This window comes from Plectropomus leopardus, chromosome 14 (assembly GCF_026936395.1).
Source record: "Plectropomus leopardus strain MGB_pleo_1.0 chromosome 14, ASM2693639v1, whole genome shotgun sequence".
NCBI classification, from domain to species: Eukaryota; Metazoa; Chordata; class Actinopteri; order Perciformes; family Serranidae; genus Plectropomus; species Plectropomus leopardus.
Window position 1 is genome coordinate 16,812,483 of NC_142189.1, and position 23,530 is coordinate 16,836,012.

A 23,530-nucleotide genomic window follows, 5' to 3' on the forward strand; every position below is an offset into this window, starting at 1 on the left:
GGTTATCTTGGTCAAATAGGGAAGGAAATTAGTAAGCATGACTGGATTCTGATGCATGTCAGTTGCCATGAATCAACTAATGACTTGCTGCTGGACACAAAAAGTAGCATGACTATTGGTGGTGAAAATACAGATTACATTAGTTCATATTCAGCTCTGTTTTGTGGCTCTATTAAGAGGTTTAATATGGGCTGCCACACGTTTTTTGGCTAGTAGCCATTGGGCAGAAACGCTGCCAGCAGTGTGCTGAAGTGTCCACCAGTTACGTCACATTCAGACAGCCTGTGAATACAGCCCTTATTTGTTGGTTTTCAGCCACTGTCCTCAGTGGGTGTGACCTTGTGTTTGTTTACTGTGTTGATGAAAAGTGAGAATTCTTTGGAGAAAAGAACAGTCAATTAGTGAATCTATTCAGTCTCCATTAATAAACAACTAAGTGGATTTGGGGTTTTTTCACATTGTTTTGGATGGAAATTCACAAGGAATTCTAATGAGGTTTACTTCAAAGACGAAAGTTAAAAAAACAACCTGGCAGAAAAATCACTATGAAATAATCAAAAATAGGCCAGAAACATTCACCGACAAAATTTAGGGAGTTGTGAAACTATTAGTTTTGCCAGTTTATATTTTTGTTGGATTCTGTTTTGGATAGAAGTACAAAGGGAATTCAGGATGGATGGATATAACTGTCCTTTAATGACAAACTTAAAATAACTTCCCATGATGACACAAATAAAAGAGCAGTTGAGTCTAAACATGTTTGCAGCCAGCTGAGCGAGCGGTGTCATGACGTTAGAGAAATGTCCTGACTGGTTTTGTGAATTTTTTGCTTCCATAGGTAACATTTCATGATGGTCGGAAAATCCACATTAACGGCCTGTGATCTTAATCAGATTATTTGCTGTAATCTGGTTATAATGTGCATTAATACACAGTGGCTGAAGCTGCAGAACAGTGAGTGACAACAGATTGCCAGCAAAGTCGACCCTTTGCTCGGGCTCTCTGCATCTGTCAATAGAAATAGGCTCAATGTGGCACGCCTGTCGTCTTCACTTAGCTTCTGAGATGCTAATGTGAGCCTGGATGGCTTTTTGGAAGGGAGAGCAGGGCTATTGTCGCTGCTCAGAGCCTTGTTTTAAGCACTTGTTGGGTTGGCAATATATGACTGTCTCAAATAAGGACATTCTTCTAGCTGCCTTATCTTGTTTTTTATGTTCTTTGTTTTTCTCCCGTATGTTGTCACCCTTGTCCAATACAGTCTGCCTTTGATGCCCTTAACAATGAGACTTTGTGGACAAGAATTGCCTCTTGCCTCTTGTCAGGCCCTAGTCTGAAGGTTTTGCTCTGTGCATGTTGCTCATCAGTATGTCATCAAGTTTGCTTTCTCTTTTGTGAGATCAGCACAGCGGGGTGTGGTATTCACTGTCTCCTCCAGGTACAGAGAAGTTATCTTGGGTGTAGAAATGAACTAATTCAAGTGAAAAAAACCCAACAAAAAACACTCTAAATTTTAATTGGGAGTGGAGCTGTAGGAATTTAAAAGTCAATGAGTGTCGCCCAACCAGGGGGTCCAGTTAGGCAAGAATTGAAATTGTCTTTAATGTCGACTCTTTAACACTTAAAGGAAGAAACAGAACATTTCAAATGCTACTGGAACTCATGAATATTTACAGTCAGTCATTAAACACTGCCAAAGCTTCAGCTTGTTGGAGTCCACTTATGAGGCTTACAGGGGTGTGAAAATAGTCATTTTTTATTGCAGTTTCACATTACTTCTTGCATTACCTTCCATTTTCTTACTGTCTGTTTTTTCTTTTCTGTCTCATTGTACTCTCTTTTGCATGATTACTGTTTCCTTCTCCATATTCCTTCCTCTTTTTTTTTGTCCCAGCTCACTTGTCTGTTTTTGTTCCGCTTTGTCTCTGACTTTTGTCTCAGGGCAACTTTATGGTTTATAAGTCTGGGTGGCATTAATGCTGCGAGACTGTTATCTCTGCTGACAGACGGTGTTTTCTGGTAAATGTGGTATAGCTCTGAATGCTAAGTAGGGCTGTACCCAACTCAGGATTATGTCAGTAGAATCGGATTTGGCTGTTCAATATGAACTCGACTATTTGTTACTTTTTCTCCAAATAGAGTTTGAAATTTTGAACAGGGTTTGATGGGATGGTAACATTGAGTTTACATTCAGGTAATAAAGTAAACAGTAGGGTTGAGCTGAATACTCAAATGAAATTAGTATGTGGTACAGATAACACACTTTTTTACAAGTAAATTGTGTCGATATCTGTACTCATGATGAAGTAATCTCTTACTCTTGTGATTGAAAAAAGAAAACAACCTAAAGCTCAATTCTGATGCCGTTCTGTGAATAGCTTTCTAAGAAATAATGAATACGGCAAATTCTAAACAATCCATATCAATGGTTTGCTTAAAATGACAACTGGATAGGTCCCACCTCCTTTAATGGGGTGGCTATGGCTCAGAAAGGGTGTTATCCCCAGCTCCTCCAGGTAGCATGTAGAAGTATCCTTGGGCAAGATACTGAACCCCAAATTGCTCCCAATGCTGTGTCATCAGAGTGTGAATGCATGTGATACAGATGCAGATAATGGTATTCTTGCTCAGCTAACAAGCCAAGGTAGCCTTCCAAGCAGGGTAACTATGTTGACAATGATCAGAATAGTGCAACGTTTTTTGCAGACATTAGATACCAAACAAAAGCCAGAAACTGTATCGTATTAGGTTGCTGTGAGCTTTAAATTCACAACTCTAAGCAGAAGGCAGAAGACAACATTATCTCGGAGCTCGACCGGGCAAAGCCTTTCTTCCTCCGTCTCACTCAGACTCACTCTGGCTCTGGGCCTGCAGCTTCCTGTATGGGAGAGCAGCAGAAAGCTAGGAGCACTCGCTCTGCAGCTAAATCTGGGAACCGAAACATCCCCACAGGTACACTGTACCTTGACTGACAAAAGAAAAAAAAAAAAGAAAACAACCAAAAAATGACCTCTGGGCTTGAAGAATCTCTGTTGGCCAAGGTGATTCGATCAAATCCTCAGCTTTCAGGGGAAGGCTCTAGTGGTTATAGTTTCTGTCCAGTTGCAAACATAATGACCATTAAGCCATTGTAACTTACAAATTGACTACAGATTTGCCATCTAGTTTTTTGCCATTTTTGGTCTTCTGGTCTCTTCATAGGGGTGTGCTGGTAGGAATATAAACTGGTCCTTGGGTACAACCTGTACTTTGTAGTGTTATTGATGCTATGCTGATTTACATTTCTCATTCACTTATTGAATGAGAGTATCAGCAGTGATTGTAGGAGAGCGATGACACCAGGTTTGCTGGATCAGAAATAAACAGATTTAGCATTGCTGAGACAATTTAAAAAAAAGATGACCTAACAGCTCTCCAGCTTTTCAGGCTTGTTGTCACTGTCAACTTAAAGTACAGTAAATGCAAAACAGCAGGTCATTTACAGCTTTTGCAGTAACTGTGTAGAGGCGATATTTAGCTTGCATTGCAGCAGAAAAATGGCAAGAGACCAAGTGGACATGAGACTACGGGTTTTTTTGCCCCACATACCCAGGCATGACCACCGTCAGTGTCTGTCTGGCCCAAACTGCAAAACGGACTTTGACTTGCCTGACACCACCTGACACACACACACACACACACACACACACACACACCACTCACAATGCCAAAATACATCTGGGTGATTGTGTAACTCCTCAGGGCATGGAAAAACTAGGCCTATCACCACTCTTAGCTACCCTCTTAGCGCTTCCCTCAATGCCAAGGACAGACGGAGGCTGTCACCAACCGCTGTCCCTCCACGAAGGCATGTCACCTTTCACATTCAGCGATTGAGCTGTCCAAAAATAAAGTCTCTACCAGTGCACTTTGGGTTACGAATGTGGGTTAGTAGAAGGAGTACGTGGGTCCTGGCTTTGTAACGTAGCGTATGATCTACATCAACCTATGGCCTACATACACCCATGACCTACATACTGCCTACAATAAATGTGCCTGAAATAGATACTGCCATGAATTTATCAATGTTATTTTTCCATCAGGAGATGGTAGCAGTAATATGTCGTTGTAGTGACAAGTCTCACACAGACTGTATTTTAATAGTGCACCAATGTTGTAATTCAGAGGGAGATAGACTATGTAAATATGCTGGGAGCTGTAAAATTACTGACAGGCTATTAATTTTATTTATTATGTCTCAGTTGTAGCCTTAAATGTGCTTCTTGGTTTTGCATTTGCACGACTGTTTCAAGAGGAATCATTTATTACTGTATGAATAATGCAGAAGATTTCCTATCCAGACAAAGGCAGAAGTTGTGCCTGAAATGACTGTTGTGTATGACCAATGTGCTGTACAGCTTTTTTCTACAACATGGAACGTGTTTTGACTGTATATGAGAGCAGATCAATTTCCACACACGTTTATGTCTCTGGCTAAGGTAGAGGTTTTAAACATCGTACCCGGCGTTGGGATTCAGATTTGATTACTATTAGTTTTTCTGCAGGCAGCCATCAAAAGGTAAACCAGTGGTTATTATTTGTTGTCTTGGTAGACTGAACATTAGCGGGGTCTGTTTTAGGTTCACTGCAGTGCTCACTGTAAGATGCAGAGGATTTAATGACAATAGTGTCATATAGAAGTTGTTGTCTTATGTAGGTGTGATTTGTACTCTATGTTGGTCACATTGTGTATTTACCAGCCATGCTTTCATGTTGTCAGCAGGAAGTGAACAAAACAGCATGTGGAATAAAAAGCAACAGAAACACTTGAATTTAAATGTAAATGCTTTATACACTACACTGAAAAGTAAGTACACATTTAAGTCATTACAGTCATTATTTAATGATTCTAAAATTTACTCACTTATTTGCGTTGTGCTGAAAAAATTGTCCTATCATTTCATTTAATGAAAAGAAAAGAGGGAAAATACACTTCTGGGGATTATAAAAACATATTGCTATTTCTGTGACAAGTATTACATTACAGTCTTAATTTTAGGGAGGAATGATAAGTTTTGCATATCATTTTCATGAGGAATATTTGATTTTGCAGCACAATGGTATGTTGTTGCGACATATTTGACCTTTGTCCAAAAAAAAAATACAGCTCCTTCGATTTGCATATTGCACTTGGCCATACTGTGATTTTGATAATAATTTGATTAAGTGTGCAGCCCAAATCATAAGGCAGAAATAAATTGTATTCCTAATGGTGACTACATGCTCTCCCTATAATCCACAGCGCACAGTCTGATGTTGTTGCTCCAGTTTACAGTATGCTCCTGTATTCCATCTGCAGTAAGAGTTTTTAAACTATGTTTGTCTGCATGCGTGTGTCTGCGTGCGTGCGTGCGTTCGTGCATGCGTGTGTGTGTGCGTGCGTGCGTTCTCTCTGTGATTCGTTCTGCCTGTTTGTTCTGTTGCCCAGTCATAGCTTTCTCAACAAGGTGACGAAGACGTAATCGCAGGCAGTAAAGGTGAGCTGAAGGAGTCTGCAAAATGGACAAAATTGGCGTGTCGCCACTGTCCTACCCTCTCTCACTCCCTCTTTCTTTTTACTTGGTCTCTCTTCTTTTCTCTGTAGCAGTGGACACAAAGAGGATATGACATAATTGAAAGTTAAAGGCCTCACTAATTGGCCATGAAGCGCAGGGCTGGGCTGTGATGGCAGGAAGGAACAGGGGAGGGGAGAGCAGACAGCAGGATCACTAAGTGCTCATTACAGACCCTCAGCTCCCTCGGATCAAATTGCTGTGCTATGATTTCAGGTGATTTAATATATGTGCATTTTGAGGAGGATGAAGTCTCATGCTTTGTGAACATACATGTATGCAGAACGTAATTACAGCTGCAGGTTCAGCAGGACCGTAGCAAATGATTGTCGCAGCAGAATGTCAGACAGAAATGTTGACAAGAGTAAACTTGAGGTTAGATTCGGTTTCGCTGATGAGACCATTTGGAACAAAGTTTGTTTGAGTCGGCTGGTATCATATCATGCTTCTCACTACATTAATTCTGCTGCAGCAAATGATGACACAATTTAACATCTTCTGAATTGGCTTGTCCCCAGACTTTAGGTAGAATATTATCTGCATGGCCGCAGTCCTTATTTCGGCCCTGCCTTTGTTGCTAGCTGGCATGCAGTTTCATCGCACTCTCCGACTTCTCTAATCGGTTCACAGTGCATTCTTGTACATCAGCTGAAGGGTTGCTTTGTGCATGTGTTAGAAGAACATTCATCTGTCGGTCATGTGTGTGCAAGAGAATGAGTGAAAAAAATACGTAGGCTGCTCTCACTCCCCGATCTGCTAACAGTTGTTAGCAGCTTTCTTTCATATCAGCCATAGGTGAGGTATATAAATAGAGTCTTATGCAAATGCTTTGATGTGACATTATATAAATACACACAGTAAAAGTCAGGTGAAAATGGAAAGCTGAAAAATGGTTCACTCTTATTTCTTTTTCTCTCTCACATCTCTCTCCTCTGTAGGAGCAAGTGGCGGGGTAGGGTGCACACACTGTGCATTGAGAGTACTTCGTTGAGTTTGGTTCCGTGTGAATCGAAAGACTGCATCGCTATGCAGTGTGAGGCTTCATGTTGTAGCTTCTGAATCTGTTCAGGAAGAGAGGAGAATTTGCATGTTATGCATTTATGTGAATGCAGAGCAAGGTTTCTTTCCTGTGTGGACACTTGCACTGTAACAGCAAAAACATTGAGGCTGTTGTTTTAAATATCAGTCTCTATCAGACTCCATTTATATTTAAATAGAAATTAAAAATCTTAATCTATTGATCATTTTTCAAGTAATTGTTTGGTAGACTGTAATGAGCATTTCCCAGGTGTTATTGAACAGAGCCTTTAATTTTTTTTTTTTTGAGTACCAACAGTCCAAAACAAACAAACTTGACTGTTGCGGGCTTATACAAACAATATCTGCACTTCACCCATTAAAGGAATGTGTTGACAAGAACTGCTCAGTGCAATTTGAGATATCTCTTGGAAGCTGCATGAAATCATTAAAAGTTATGAAAACGAGGATATATGGAAGCCACAGTAAAAGATCCTCTCTACAGTCTAATGAAACAGGAAATGGCTTTACAGTGAACATGTGTAAGACTCTGTCTGGTCTTGTGTTTTGGCCCTTGTAAGTTGCAGTTAAAGGTTGACATTACTGGCTTTAGTGATTCTCAATTATCCAGTCATATGCTCAGTTCTTCCCAAACACGTGTTTTTTTTCCCCAGACATTACTATTTAAAATATTTCTGAATAAACAGTCTCATGTTCAGGTAAGTAGTATGTGAGAAGTTCAAACACACAAGCTTGCCCAGGCATGCTACTCATATGCAGATGTGTTTCAATTCGTAAGATTTTAGAGAAAATGGATGTGTTTGGGAAGTACTGAGCATAAGACTGTGTAAATATACTGCATGAGTTGTATAAGAATTTGTAAAGAGATGTTTTGTTAATTTTTTTTAATGTTGTCAAAAGTGACTTTACTGAAGTTTATTTTAGTTTTTTTTTTGATTCCTCATTTACTGTTAAGGCATGCAAGAAAAGCAAAGTTTTCTTCACAAATTCACAGTAACAGTGGGTGAATAATTGATATACAAATGATCATGTTGTGGGTGGAGTATTCCTTTAATGGATGGTATCATGTATACTGCAGTAAGAAATCCCTTTCACTTCAAGCTCCCCGGAGAATTTCTCCTCAATTGCTCCTACATGACCATTTCCACCCCAGTTATGCAATAGATTGTTAATGCATATCTGTGTGTGAGTGTGTGTGAGTGTGTGTGTGTGTGTGTGTGTGTGTGTGTGTGTTTGTCTCTTGGTTATGGAGTCATTATCGCACAAGTGCTGCTGCAGCCAGTGAAGGCATGAGTGGAGCCCCTTCAGACTGATGACTGACACATGGTGACCACTGCTCAGGATGGATGTTTGACTTCTGACTCACTTTCTGACTCTCGCTTTATTGATCGTAAGCTCTCTGACCTGACCTTTTCTGACATATAGTATTCTGCAGGGCTATATTTGAAATGAGCACACATAGAGCATGAGAAGCCTGCATGCAATAGTCCCGTTGCTCGGAATATATGGTACGTGTGTGTTTATGTGTGTGTTTCTTGGCGATAATGGACCATCTAGTTAATAATGCAGCAGGGGGATGGCACTGCACCACCTTTTCTCATGAAAACTAATTTTCCCTTTCGCTCTTTCTCACTCTCCCCTCCTCTCCTCAGGCCATCCTTACAAAACTATTTCATTTGTCCCCATCGACCCAGTGTGTCAGTATTAGCACAGCCAATATAAAGTCTGGGAGGAGAGAAACAGATTTGAATGTAAAAAGCACACACTGTATTAGAAAGTCCCACTCTTCACAGTGCAAATTACTTTTTACTGTCAGTTTTTTTTGCCACAGGGGTAATGGAGTTCAGCAGCTTAGACATGGAGACAGATAAAGAAACAGACTCATTTCAGTCCTCGTGGAACTGCTGTCATTCGAGTCATGAGCTGCACAGTTTGAGACTCTACTACAGAGGTGTTGATAAGGTTCCCGGGGCCTTTACTTTTAGTGTTAAGCACGTGCCGTCTGAAGTGTCTGTCAGTCGCAATAAGTCAGCTTTCACATAAAATTTCTGTCTCTTCGCCTGTGAAGTTTTTTGAGATCACTTTGATGTTTTTATCATTGATGCTCCTGTCACCTGCACTTTTCTCCTTTTGGTACTCGTGTTGCTTTTTCTGTCAGACCTGCTTTAAAAGTGACAAACACGATGTATTTGCACATAAATATGGCTCAATTCCAATTGTGGGATTTAATTACTTCAGTAGTAAAGTTCTCTTCCGTGTATTATTTTGGATCACCAAAGCGCATGCCTTCCCACACACTCCCCAGAGGGTCGTGTTTGTAAGTCCTTGGCTCCATCCTGATAACAAATTGCCATTTAAGCTTTTGTATACGAGCTCAGCACCTTCATAATAGCGCTTCCTCGCCACTCAGTGCTTTCTGGTCAGCGTGATGGATGGCAGATAGATGGACGGATGCCAGGTGATTTGAGTGAGTCAAACATGAGGTGCATCTCATTTTTTCTCACTTGGCAATTTCCTCCTCTGTCCTCCTACTTAAAACACGATGAAGAGATGCGAAGGAGGAAACATTGAGTGAATCAGATTTCATCAAATGAGACATCTTTTCTTTGTCTAGCATCATGTGAATGGATCCCTTACTGAGTTACAGGTGCACAGCTGGATCACCTGCTCTGTATTGTCTGGTTATTTAAGAGTTTGTTGTTGTTGTTGTTTTTACAAAATTAGATGAAATATTTTGCATGTTTTCACTTAACTCTGCCCTTTTGACGGGCAGTTTCCTTCCTGTGAATTGCTTTTTTCAAATCTGCATCTGAAGTTATTTGACCTGACTTACAGCTTTTCCTCCAGTAGGTTCATTACTAAAAAACTATGATTAGGCTGGTCTCATTATGTGTTGAAATAGGTCACTTATCATTTTAGGGAAATAAATGATGGTGTATCTGCCCAATATGATCATTATTATGGATACTTCTCTGTGACTAAATGGGAAACTGTTACCGGCGGGAATCTCTCACTATTGCGATTCAGAGGTCTATAATGTGATGATAAAACGATTGATTCTTTTTGATGCTTAAAAATGTTTGATACCTATACGTGTGCAAAGATGCATATTAAAGTAGTGAAAAGATGATGCCATCTGGCTTCTGAAACCCTCACTTAACACGTATCCGATGAATCTGTCTAAATGATGAATAAGAACAAATATCATCCGACACCTACATGCCTTCCTCTACTGTCTCTGCTTGTAGTCTGACAAACCTGCAGTGAAGTATAGTGATGCACTTCGCCTGCAGTATCCAATCACTCACAGATTTCCAATGAGTGCCTCTCTATTAATAGACTTCCACACAGGAGGCACTCGTGTATCCTCACTCAAGTCTCCTTTGGGAATCTTGCTCTCTTCTTGAGCAGCAGTGAGAGGAGCGAGATGTCCTTACTGATGGCAGACCCAGTATTTGTCTGTGTTACATGAGGACAAAGAACAACAAGAAATGAAATAAAAGACATTAAAAGGAGAAATATTTTTCCTGACAAACCATACTCCCAACATACTCTTTATGAACAGATAGGTCAGATTCAGATAAATGTATTCATCCCACCAGGGGCAATTTGTTTGAACAGCTTTCCTCACATACATACATACTATAACGTACAGTGACATGCAGACGCAGGGTAAAGGATAAAAATAGAAAATAAAAATAAAAATATGCCAAGGAGTTCAGTGCAATAAAAGAATCTATAAATGGAAAAGAGTTAAAAGTTTAATTAGTTTTTCAATAAAATAAATAAAAACAATAAAATAATTGAACAAAAACATTTACAGAGAATTTCAAAGAATTGCAGAGGTGAAAAAAGATTTGATCTGAATATATATGCAGAATCTGTAGGTAACAAACCAAGATTTTGGTATCTGGTATCTCATTGTACTTTCTGGTTTTAGTGCCTGGTAAACAGTGTGTGTGGAGAGGGGAAACGCATTGGCCGAACTGCAATCTTACAGCCAATCACCACTTGGTTTTATGTTTTGAACTGTCAATTTTGGCATTTTGGCCGTTGTCATCTTGGATTTTTGAAGCCAGAAGTGACCCAAAGTTGCCATATTTGGACGAGAGGGGTGGGCCTTACTCATATACTGTGTGTTCCTTAACAGATTGTCTGTCACTCAAACCAGCCACACTCTTGAATCTTGTACCTTCAACCCTTAATAAAATGTAAACAAGTGACTTACATAGATATACACTTCCATAAAGTTGTTGTAAGTATTGAAATTAGTTAAAGAGATCAAAGCATTTTTAGTACCAGTCTGTAAACATTATTATTTCTGCTGTAAAGTTGGGAATTTTAAGATAGGGATCTATGGGGATTTATTCACTTTTTAAGCCAGGTGCCCCGTAGTGGAACTGCAGATTTTCACACTTGTATGCTGGCTTCGTTTTACAGCTCTGGAGTTTGCTGCTTGGTTTTGTCTCATTACCACAACGGATTGGTCTCTGCCTCATTTGTATTGTATTGCTCTTGCATGTATCATCTGTCGTTTGCCTTCACCTAGCACCTTAATTAAGATGATCCATGGTGGATGCATTTTTCTTCCTCCTTAACAGAGGTTTGTTAAAAGGGCCGGTGTGAAGTGATATCATATCTGCTAAACCAGGACACACTGTCTCTTTTTCTCTCCACTCCCCTCTCCGGGTGACACATGTACACAGCACAAGAGTCCAGGGAGCGATCATGTGAACTCTCCAGCCCCTCTCCTCCCACTCACTTTCCTCTTCTTGTTTGTCTGTGAACAAGCAGCTGCACACTGAGGCAGACTGCACCATGACCAGCAAAAGCAAACCGTGATCTCTCCCTGCCTCTTCTCCTTTGCCGTGCCTCCTCTCCCTCCTATCCATTGCCCCCTCCACCTCCGAAATCCTCCTTCAGCCGGTTGCTAAGCAGCGCAGGGAGAGCTTGACGGTGTTGACGTCGTGTGCGCGGTACCACTTCCTGTAAACAGCCGAGTGGGTGCACTTCGCTCTCAGCTGCAGAGGAAAAGGGGAGAGTGAGACGAGACGGCCTAAAATAACCCTTTCTGACTCTCACAAAAGAGACACGATGACGTGCAGTGGGGAAAAAAAGTGTTATTTCATCCAGAGTGAAAATTTCACAAGGAGATAACAGATAGCTGCAGGAGTTTCAGGTGCTTCGGAACGTTGTTTTTTTTTTTGGTCTGGAATAAAAATGAACGTCTGAGAATATAAGAGGCCTGTTTGTGTGTGCACCCTTACTGGACACAACTCACAATGTATTTTCAGCCACTGCTCATACTGTCCTGCTGATTGTGTCACAACAAATAAAGCACAGCTTGGACTCTGGATTTATTATGTAGACACACTCAAAAAATAACCACATATATTTGCACTTTAAGGATTTTCTTTGTCATTAGTAGGATTATGAGCATTACCCACTTTGTTCACTTAATTTCAGGATGCATTTGGCTTCATTAACTGAAGCTCTCTGTTGTTTTCTCCTCTGTCTTTTGTGTTGCAGCTCTGTGGCGGTGAAGATGACCACGGCACGGTACCGTCCCACCTGGGAGCTGGCCGTGGACCCCCTGGTCTCGTGTAAGCTGTGCCTTGGAGAGTTCCCTCTGGAGCAGATGACCACCATCACACAGTGCCAATGTGTCTTCTGTACACTGGTGAGCAGGCAGCTCTACAAACAGCAACACATTTCCTGCAGCTGTGAACAGAATGATGACTTAAAATAAATTATCCTCAAATGTATACAATATACCAATATTCAAAGCTGAAACAGAGATTTAAAGTTATTGTTCATTAGGAATTCACTTCAAAGAGCATGAGTCGCCTATGACAGTTTTATGCAGTGCAAGCATTTTCAGAAGTAAATGTTTAAAGTTAATGAGAGCCACACAGGATTTTCACCGTATTAAATCAGTAATGACCTCAGGATCTCACATCCCCACTGTGAAACTCTGGTCTCATGTAAAAGGTGGGGACAGAGAAATGATAACACCCGCTGGCTGTCAGATCTTAAGCAATCTGGTCCAGAGCGGAGGAAGCAATGTCCAAGAATGACCACTAAAAATAGAAACTACTTCCTAGAACACAGTCTGGGCGGCGGCGGTAGTTACCAAAGTTGAGTTTGTACAGTTTATTCCACCACAGTGTAAACACAAAGAGTGCCTGATATCTCACTTTGGCGATCTTTCAATCACCGTGATATTCACGGCGTCGTAAAATACACAGGGTTCCCATGGTCATGGAAAACCTGGAAAAGTCATGTAATTTCACAATCTCATTTTCAGGCCTGGACAAGTCGTGGAATTAGTAGAAATCATTGAAAGTTTTGCAAAAGTCACAGAATTTTGTTGTGTCTAATGAAATTAATTTTTCCAGTAATCATCTATGACTAACCATCCACGTAATGTAAAACTAATATAACCAACTATTAGAGACTGGAAAAGAATGCTATTTAATGTTCTTTCAATAATTAACATTTAGAGTAAAGTGTATATATACAGGTTTTTTGGTGTCAGGAACATTGGGGAAAAAAATAACTTAAAAAAAGAATAGTTCATGTATATCTTCTAAATGGTAATTAGATTAAATTTCAAACAATTTCTAACAGCTTTGTAAGATCAGTTGTTTCCATGAATGTAAATTTGCAACCAAAGATGCCTCACCGGCCTCCTCCCGTAAAGTGCTAATTTGCTAAGTTATATGCTTCAGATGCTACTCTTTAGCAATGATTATTTTTTAGAGGGGCTACCTGAGGGCAGCAGAACAACCGTGACTCAAACTAATATATTAACATCTTTAAAAGTTAAACATGTTAGCTAACAATTACAGTTTGTAAGATTTAGGGTGATTTAGTGGCATCGAGTGGTGAGGATTGTGGATTGAAACCTCAGTGTTCATTGTTCAGGAGGTTTTTACTGGGAGCACAATTATCCTCCGAGGTCTCCTTCTCTCCATAACAAACCGACCAGATGATTAAAACTAGTTACACTAAGCACGGTAAATACACTAAATAAAGCAGTTTCACATTGAAAGAATTATGTTTATGTGTGTTTAATGAAAATTATGGAGGCTGGTGCAAAACACAATTGGCCCTGTCTAGTGTGAAGTTTTTTCTGTTTAGGGCGACTGTAAAAATGTGGAGGTGCAACATGGTGATCTACGTGGACAAGGACTTGCTCCTTATGTAGTTATAAACGACTTATTCTGAGGTCACAAAAACATGATGATTCTTAATTTTAATGATCAACATCAAAGAAAAAATAATTATTAAAATATATTCTGTATCCCCCTACATCCTATACACTGGACCTTTAAACTCCCAGCAGACACACAACATTATGTTTTGGTCCTGTCTCCAGGGAAATATCTGACTCTTTGGCTGTTAAATGCGCCATTTGTCACTCAGCTAGCTCTCTCTGAGGCGACAGACAAATAGTGATCAAGAGCGACTCTCAGACCAGTGTGTGTTTACCAACTTCTCTGGTGTGTGTGAGTTTTTTCTTCCCATCTGACAGGCTGACTGGATATTGAACTGGGTCAATGTTGTATTCGTCTGTCTGTCTGCCTTTTCCACAGTGCCTGAAGCAGTATGTGGAACTCCTGATTAAAGAAGGCCTTGAAACTGCAATTAGCTGTCCAGACTCTGCCTGTCCCAAAAGAGGACACTTGCAGGAGAATGAGGTATTGACAAAAACGGAAAAGTCTGATTTTTACTTTGGCATTAGATTAATTTGTCTTTTAGAAAGTGACTTGTTGCCAATATTGGTACAATTGTCTGCTGTTGCTCGGGCTTGTAAACATGTCTGATAGTTTCCAGTAGACTGGACTTGATCACTGCCGCAATTGCCAGAAACACTTGTTTATTTACAGTGATGTGTAGAATTATACATGGAACTTACACAAGCTATTACATGCATGCAAATATAGCTGAACTGGTAATTCATGTGCTTGAAAAGGGCAAAATATCTATGCAGGTCATTTTTTTTCCCATGCTGCTGCTCTTTTTCCTCCCACATATAAAAGTACAAATTGGTAAAACTAACAGTTAGTTTAACAGCGTCACACCCCCTCAAAGCTCCAGCTTTACTCAAGATAACCACTGCACTCCACCTGCCACTTTGTTTATTCCATTATAATGAGTGGCTGAGGTCAATCTGAGGGCAAAGCGCTCCTTATCCTCTGGGCAGTTTGGTTGATGGACTTGACGACTCTCTCCCTATGTCTCGGAGACCCCGTAGGCGCAGCACGCCTCAGCACACACCACGGTCTTATGCTTCTAATCAATCAGTGTCACTGGCCTTTAATGGAACTCTGCTACTCCTGCCACTCAGGCAAAGCATGCCTCATCCCTGTCTTCTCTGACAGCAAAGCCCTCACCTTGTAATTGACTGCACTTTTACAAAGCCCAAATGCTCATTTCATTGCCCAATAAATGAGTGCATTTAACCTTGAGTGGGCCTGCGTATGCACCTGGAATACATTTTGGATTCTCCTTTTCTTTTTGAGAATGGCATAAAAAGCCTCATTGGTAAGCAAGTAGCAGGTTCTAATCTTGAAGAAATTTGAATTTGACATTGTTCTGGAAATCCTGTTCACATACTGAATGTATAATTGCTTCTTGCAGCTTCTGTCTATAAATATGCACAATGACCTGCTTATTTCCCTCCCACTCCTCATCTCCTCTCTCCCTGTAGATCGAGTGCATGGTGGCCACAGAGATGATGCAGAGATACAAGAAGCTTCAGTTTGAGAGGGGTGAGTCAACGCAAAAGCAGCCGCAGTACGTCAGTTATCCAGTGTTCTTAAGTGGGTGGTGCGTAGGTAACGGCTGTCAATCGCACACTCACATGGACCTTCCTGTCCACCAAGGATACCACTGTATGTTACTGTGACACACAAAAGGATGAGCACAATCCTGTCTCACAAGTGTAGCCAAACTGCTGCTCACTCAGTCTGGAATCAGTCATTCACACCCCGTGGACACGTTTGCTCTTGAAACGCACCACGGGGGATCTACAGAAAGTTAATAGAAGATTTGAGAAATGCTGGTTTGCTCAGTAGATTTCAGTCTTGCCAGTCAATTTTGCAATTAACAGCAGTCCACTGCTTCAGAATTAAAGGGATGCTTTGCTGATTTTAAACCAGCTTTTTATCAAAACGATCGATCGATTTACAGGCTGTTACTTGAACTACTGGCTGTCCTTCGGTATTTTTATATTGCCCGGCATCTATGCCGCCACTACGGACACAAAAACTATAGGAATTCTTAAAGAGACAGACCCACTGCACTCCTGAAATGCAATTGGACGGTAAAACTAGGCAGTGCTGATCAAATATAAATCAAGATTAAGTTACTGCTCTGCCTATTTCTTGCCAAAAATGTTCTTAGAAACACCATTGTGAGAGCTTGTGAACAGGAAGTGAGTGAATACTGCATCCTGCACACTGAAAACGGGCCAAAAAATTGGAGCTCAAACAGTAAAACTAAGCAGCAGTGATGCAATATAAACCAAGATTCTGTTACTGCGTTGCCTATTTCTCACCTCAAATGCTTTCTGAAACACATTTTAGCATACTTTTAAACTTTCGTATGAGATTGTTTCCAGTCATGTAGCACTGATTTCAAAAAGTTTTTTTTTGTCTTTCTACTGCATTGACATCCTAGTTTTATTAAAAGGCCATATAATAAGCAATGAAATACTTCTTTAAGTGTTTCAATTTTGGCAACTGACATCAAAAATTATGGATTCAATACCATTCATGAACCACAAATAATCATTTAGACAAGGAATATTCTCATGACAGGTACTCAGGCCTAACATTTGTCTGATTTGTACTGTAGTATTCTGACTCAACCCTGTCATCCTCATCAAAGCGTAACACCAGCTCCCATCAAATATACATGAAAGGGAAAGCCTCCCAGACTTTGTTTAAAGAGATTCTAATTGGATTGGTTCGGCTCTTGACTCGTAAACTGTCTGACTGACTCTGATGGGGGCAGGTCTCTTAGCATAGCGAGATATTTTAGTTAAATCCTTTTATCTCTGCTTCTGCTATGTATTCAATGTCTGCGGTTTACACTCTGTTTGTAGAATAAATGTTAACCGGCTGGTAAAAGCTTTGGATATGAGTGCTTGGAAAGATAATGGCAGGTCTGTGTCACTCAGTGCTGTCAATGTAGACATGCTAATCTTTAATATTAGAGTTCCCTAGCTACTGGATAAAGCAGTAACCACGCTGTGCTATCATCTTTGATGGTACTCGCCCCGCAGGTTCTCCACCTACACACAGGCACAAATTGTACACAGAACATGCAGATCTCACTTGCGCAAATGAATGCATGAACACAAAGACACAAAAAAACATACATAGGAACACAGAGGGGGGTCCTGTAAATGAACACAAATCCGCAGAAAGCCTCAGAAATGGCTGTTGATGGTGCCAGGATAAGGGCAGTCAGCCGTCTCATCAATGTCCCAATCCAGTCAGGCAGAACAGTTGCTGTAACCGTTCCATATTTCTCAGGCTGAGCCAAGAGTGCATGTGGAATGTGTGCTCGGCGTTCTTGGCAGAGAGGCAAGGGGAAGGAAGGAGAGGATACGAGGGCAAGTGCATCACGCTACGAACTTAGATCAGAACTGGCAAAACACACAAAAAAATGGTCTCTTTCACACATATTCAGAAGAGTTGGGAAAAGTCATTAAAATGAGTCAGACGAACAAAGGGGCAGGGATACAAAAATGGACCATTCTATAAAAGCTATTTTCTGAGAAATGAACTTGATTTTCTACTAATTGCATCACTTTTCCAGGCCCGGAAAAGTGATGCAATTAGTAAAAATTATTGATTTAGATCTATAATATAGATTGTTATAGTAATCTTCCATGAATAACCCTCCATGTGATGTAACTTAACAGCGCATTTATTTTCAGTTGCTGTCGATATAACATAGCTCTAATATGCCTCGATGTGTGACAACATTTTGTTTACCATCAAGTATATTCACTCCTTGTGCTTGTCTTTCCCTTTATTAAATTAAGTTTGAATCTGATGCAGGAAAGTGGGACAAGAAAAAAAATGAGTATGTGAGTCATGGAAAAGTTATGAAATTTTTGTAGGGATCCCTGTATAAATATGTATGAATAGAAGACTTTTTACCAGTTTGTAAGGTTACCGTCTCATCACGCTGTGCAATAAATCGTTCCTTAAAATATCTGCTCACAGACATCACAAAAGATTTTCTCACATACTCCTGGTGATATGTAGCCAAGGACGTTGTACCTGTTTTTATGTGCTGAGCTTTGGAGATACCTCTGAAACATCAGTTGCCACCACAACAATGGAGCTCTGCTGCTCAAAACAAATATTTTGAAACATTTGAAAAACTCTACACCAACTCGACAACTACCTTCTGCAAAAAAAAGTTCCAATAAATACAATTTATGTATGGTTCTGGTTTAACTGACCCTTTAAGATAGCTACTGTCCAAGGCGCTGACATGTTTTTTGTTCCATTAGAGGTGCTTCTGGACCCATGCCGGACATGGTGCCCTTCTTCGACTTGCCAGGCCGTGTGCCAACTAAAGGAAGCAGATTCTCCTGCGCTGCCCCAGCTGGTCCAGTGCGCCGTCTGTGCCCTTGAGTTCTGCTCGGCCTGCAAGGCCAACTGGCACCCCGGACAGGCCTGCCAGGAGAACAACTTGCCCATTACCTCCTTCCTGCCAGGAGAAAACAGGTACTGTCTTTCAAGTGTTTCTCCATTTATGATCCAGTGTGCTGTTGAATTTTAGATTTTTGTTTTCCCTGTTTCTCGATCATGTATGTAATTAATCAGACATTCATCACATTGTTCCCTCCAGGTTATTGAAGCTGGTGTAGGCAGTTTTATTTTGTCGTCAATCAGCAAAAATCTAATAAATAAACTTTAAGCATATTGTAGTTCAAGTTGTCTGGGAGAAAACTACACTTCAAACAAAATCTAGGTTGTGACAGGAGACTTTGGCCAATCTCAGGTCATTTTCATTTTCCTGAGCTGTGGTCAAACAGCCAATCTAGGCAGCTGATTCTGTTATTGCATTGCCAATTTCTCGTCTCAAATGTTTTCAGAAACATATTTTATTGCACTTTTTAACTGTAAAATAAGACCATTAGTGATCTGGCACCATGTGGGATACATTCTAGCAAACACTAAGTACTGCTCACCCTCTGAAGAAAACGTTCTTATTTTAAAACTAAATAGTATGCTAAAATATATTTCTAAAAACATTTGAGGAGAGAATTAGGCAATGCAGTCACAGAATTTTGATTCATATCTAGTTTCACTGTTTGGTGGCAGTTCACAAGCAGTTATTGACAACTGTGTTCGAGACTCTTAGGTTCTGATTGATAGTTTTCGAGATTCTTGCAAATGCCATTAGGAGCACTATGAGTTGACAGATGAGCATGATTTTTTTTCATGTAGCACTGTGAAAAAAATGTCAAATTTATACAAATAAAAAGTAACCTACTGTAGCTTTGAGGCTTTTAGTGTTAATTGATTTATTAGTCAGCAGAAAATCATCCTGCAGCTATTCTTATATTGTAATTGTCTAATTCCTCTAATTGTATTCTAATTGTTTAGGACATTTTTTAAAGATAAAATGCCAAAATTCTTTAGTTTTAGCTTCTCCAATTTGAATTCTTGCTGTTTTTCTTGGTCTTTTTAGAAGAAATATATATAAAAAAAAGCTTGGACTTTGAGAAACTGTCATGGACATTTTCTATTTTTTGTTAAATACATTTTATGGGGCATAATCAAGAAAACAATGGATGGACTTTTCAGTATAGAAAACAATCGCTAGTTGCACTGCTAGTATTAACTACTGGGCACAAAATGTTGTAAAATAATTAGTAAAAATAATCATTAAAATTGGTCAAGAATTTAATGTTGATGTAAATTAATTTGCATAGGTGATTATTAGACCAGTCGAAATAAATATGTTTAACTGTTTCAAAAACCTGAATTAATTTTTTTTAGCAACAAAGTGCAAAAATGTATCCTTAGGTTATCAGTGTATTCAAAGTTTTAATACATTATCAGTCAAAAGTGTTAAACACTAGCAGTATTTAGTACTCCAGTATTAATTTTTCTACATTATTTGAATGTTTTTACTACCTCCTCAGCCTCAAAAAAGATCATTTATCCTGTCACTGTATGTTGTAACAGTATCAACTATACATAAAGTCTCTGCAGATGCAGTCCCTGGAAATGATATGCATTTTCTAAGAAGTGGAGTGGCAATCTATACATCATGTTCAGACCACTTGACTGGAGTTCTGAACCACTTGTCAATATTCAGCTGGATTCATTCAGTGCATCCTTATACACAGACTGACAGCTTGCCTGACTGGCTGTTTTGCAGCCTCTGCTCAGTTGAGCATCAGCCAGGGCTCAAGCACAAATTAATAGGACGATATAAAACAATCGGCTGAAGCTAAACTGCAGTAAAGCAGTCTGGGATGGACTTATTACTGCTTTTAAGGATACAGGATCTGCCTGCAAGGTTAGAGGAGGGCTGCCGGGGGACATATGCGGCTGACCTCTTTCTTTGTGATATCCTCTTACTCTGGAAACGTCATTAGCTCTGCAGAGCTTTCCTCTATCTGCACAGGTTCAGGACCAAGCTCAAAGGCCACAGTGGAGGGAGAGAGGATTAACAGGTCGACTCTTATAGTTGTAAAGAGCCTCTTCGTTTGAACTACACTTGTTCACTGTAAGGATGTCTCTAAAAGCTGGATTCTTCTTTACAAAAAATGACTGCCCCCTCTGCTTGAAACACTAGTTGTCATAGGATAATGCCCAGAATGACAGCTACCTGCTCGCCTCAGCACTTTACTGACACAGGAGAAATAGATACAGACAAACTGACACCAAAAGGATGGGAGAATAAGAGTGTCAGAGGGAGTTCAATGCCATTTAGTGACTGGTGGTTTTTAGAAGAGTTGTCAGCTCCTGAGCCGAAGCCATTCACGGCTTCACACAATCCTGTTACTCTAAAGATTGTAAATATTGATCGCTGCATTAAAGCAATCTCATCCCTAGCACTTCTTGTAAAGTGAATGTTGAGTGATTTTGGGCTTTATGTTGTATTTGGAATAAAAATCACATCAGGGCATTGTGTCTCTCTTTTCCTCTCAGTTCTTTCTACAAGAATGAAGAGGATGACGCACCGATCAAGCGTTGTCCTAAATGTAAAGTTTACATCGAGAGGGACGAGGGCTGTGCACAGATGATGTGCAAGAACTGCAAACATGCCTTCTGCTGGTACTGTCTCGAGTCCCTTGATGTGAGTTGGTTCGTCTATTAATCCTTGATGTTCACTGCAATAGAGAGCAAGATGCAATTTTTTTCTAATTCTGAAAAACTCCATACAGTTTCATGTACTGCATTCAGACACCTTTCACAGTATTTATACCTTTGAATGCCGAGCAGATCGGTTTGAGGAAGAAAAGGCAATGAACAACTTGGCAAGAAATTACTTTCAAATTGCAAGAAATTAGTAGATTTAGAACTTTCAGATAATTTTATTTCTGATTGTCATGATTATGTTTGAAATTATTCTACAGAATTATACTTTTTAGTTACATCGTGAAAGTTCTTGTTAATTTCTGTTTAAGTTGCTCATAGCCTTCCTCCCATGTTTTTGAAAGAAATCAAGCCAATTTGCCCATTTTTCAAATGGTTAATATTGTAATACAGTGTTTGCACACAGTGATATGCGCGGAGGTAGACATCATGTGTCTCCTGGTTACAGCAATAGCTTTTATTATCAGGAAATTGTAGCTTAACCTTGATAGGAAAAGGATGAGATTGTTTTTTTTCTAGAAATTAAGCTTGTATAAGGGTTACTTATGAGCCGTGGTGCCTTATGTAATCTTAATTGTGGACCAGAACATGCAGGTCATTTAAAAAGCAATTTTCCCAGAACAGCTGACTGTGTCTTTCAGGTTGTTAATGGTCAATCTTTATCTGTACTATGTGTGTGTGTGTGTGACAGGACGACTTTCTCCTGATCCACTATGACAAAGGGCCCTGTCGAAACAAACTGGGACACTCCAGGGCTTCTGTTATCTGGCACAGAACACAGGTGAGAAACCCATCTTCGTCCCCATGTCTCACTCTCACTCAGGGCTCCCCTCCTTAAATCACACTGCAGCATGTGGCCATACACGTGCTCTGTGGGTCTGCCTCTTTCTGGCTCACACTCTCGCATTCAGTGATGGACTAGCATTATCTTGACAGCACAATAGCAAAAGGACAGCTTGATCCGCGTGCAGTGACAAGTGCCTGCTGTTGGTCAGTGTCCTGCTGTTTTCAACTAAGCCTATTATGTACACCTTTCACTTTAAAACAAAAAAAAAAGGTTTACGTAACAAAGGTCCTTCTTTTCCGATAGGTTACCAGATGAAATGACAGATTACATAGAATTTATGCAATTTCCCACATGTGAAATGTAGGATTACACATGATCAGGATTAGATATGACATGTTTTTAAAGTCTCTGACAGAGAATACTCTGTTGTTCAGTTCCCAAATTTCTCCTCAGGATCTCTCCTTCGCCAAATAATCTATTCATGGCATGACATGTCCCTTTGTCCAACATACTTGTTATTTTGTCAACATTAGCATACACACTGGCATCTGTTGCCCAGTGGGGCAGACTGAGTCATATGATTACAGTTCAGCTGGTTGAAGGCAGCTATAGTTTCCCTGCTCTCTGTCTCGCTCTTGCTCTCCTCATTTCACCCCCCTTCGCTCCTTCCACATCTAAAAAGCCTCCCTCATAAATACAAGATGTACCAGAGCAAACCTATCTTGCAACAAAATGGGAACCCTGTCTACCATCAGTTACTGATGGCCATGTCCTAAACGTATAAGCATCATCTGAGTCTGCTAATCAGGGCACATTGTGCTCAGCACACTGTGCTTTCCTCCATAGTACAGCCTGTGCATCAGCTGTAAGGACAGTTAGCTATGTACTCTTAAATAAGAGGCAGAAACCTGTTTGCAAGAAATACCACAAAAAGGTGTCTGTTTGCCTTCTTAACAGGAGAAAAAGCATTGAGCTGATATAAGTCACTGTTGCATGTGACTTCATGTTATGTATTCCATTTTGAAGCTCTGGACTTGCTGGTGTCTGGCTCCCCCATGTGGACAATGTACTAACTTGCTGTGCTCATAATAAAGAGTTTTTCTCTGATATTGTTAGCATTGCACAGAATATTTTTTAATCCATTAGTAGTTAGAAAATGTTAATATTTGTTCAGAGCATCATGTGTTGACCTAAATTGCAAATGCCTATCAACAGCTTTAGTGGAATTAATGCTGGAATAGAGAACCAGTGAAGCTTTAACAGTGATGTCATAAGATTTGGGAGAGCAGTACACTCACTGAATGACGGCAACCACAGTAGATTTCAGGCGACAACAGCAAGTAAATAAACCATACACAGGTTTAAATTTGTGAAATTTGAGGCAGCTGGTGGCTTAGTGGATAAAGCAGGTGCCCCATGAATAATGGCTCTGTCCTTGCCACAGTAGCTGCAGGTTCAAGCCCAGCTTATGGCACTTTGCAGCATGTCATCCCCTCTCACTCCCTCCTTCACACTGTTGATCTGCCCTATCTTATAAAGGCAAAAATGCCAAAAAAAAAAATCTTTAAAAAAAAAAGAAATTTGTGAAAACTTGCCAAGATCACTTGTGGTGTTTACCAGCATCTTGTACATTGTCTCAAACATGGCTGTCACCAAATTAAATTCCTCATTTTGTTAATTTTCCAGTCTTTTTGCTAATACCAAATCTACAAAGTCAAAATGTATCCCTCTCCTGTATTGCACATTACAGA

General features: G+C 40.1%; 1 protein-coding gene across 2 annotated transcripts in view; it reads left to right on the plus strand.

Moving 5' to 3' along the window:
* rnf144aa (ring finger protein 144aa) overlaps window positions 1-23,530 on the plus strand; it is a 39,767-nt gene that overhangs the window by 9,797 nt on the left and 6,440 nt on the right. For both annotated transcript variants that reach the window (XM_088087684.1, XM_042501172.2), the window contains 6 exons: window positions 12,156-12,306; window positions 14,225-14,329; window positions 15,343-15,403; window positions 18,166-18,382; window positions 20,825-20,972; window positions 21,684-21,773. In XM_088087684.1, the coding sequence (XP_087943810.1) occupies window positions 12,172-12,306; window positions 14,225-14,329; window positions 15,343-15,403; window positions 18,166-18,382; window positions 20,825-20,972; window positions 21,684-21,773 (756 nt within the window). In that variant the 5' untranslated portion in view covers window positions 12,156-12,171. The remainder of the gene's footprint in view (window positions 1-12,155; window positions 12,307-14,224; window positions 14,330-15,342; window positions 15,404-18,165; window positions 18,383-20,824; window positions 20,973-21,683; window positions 21,774-23,530) is intronic.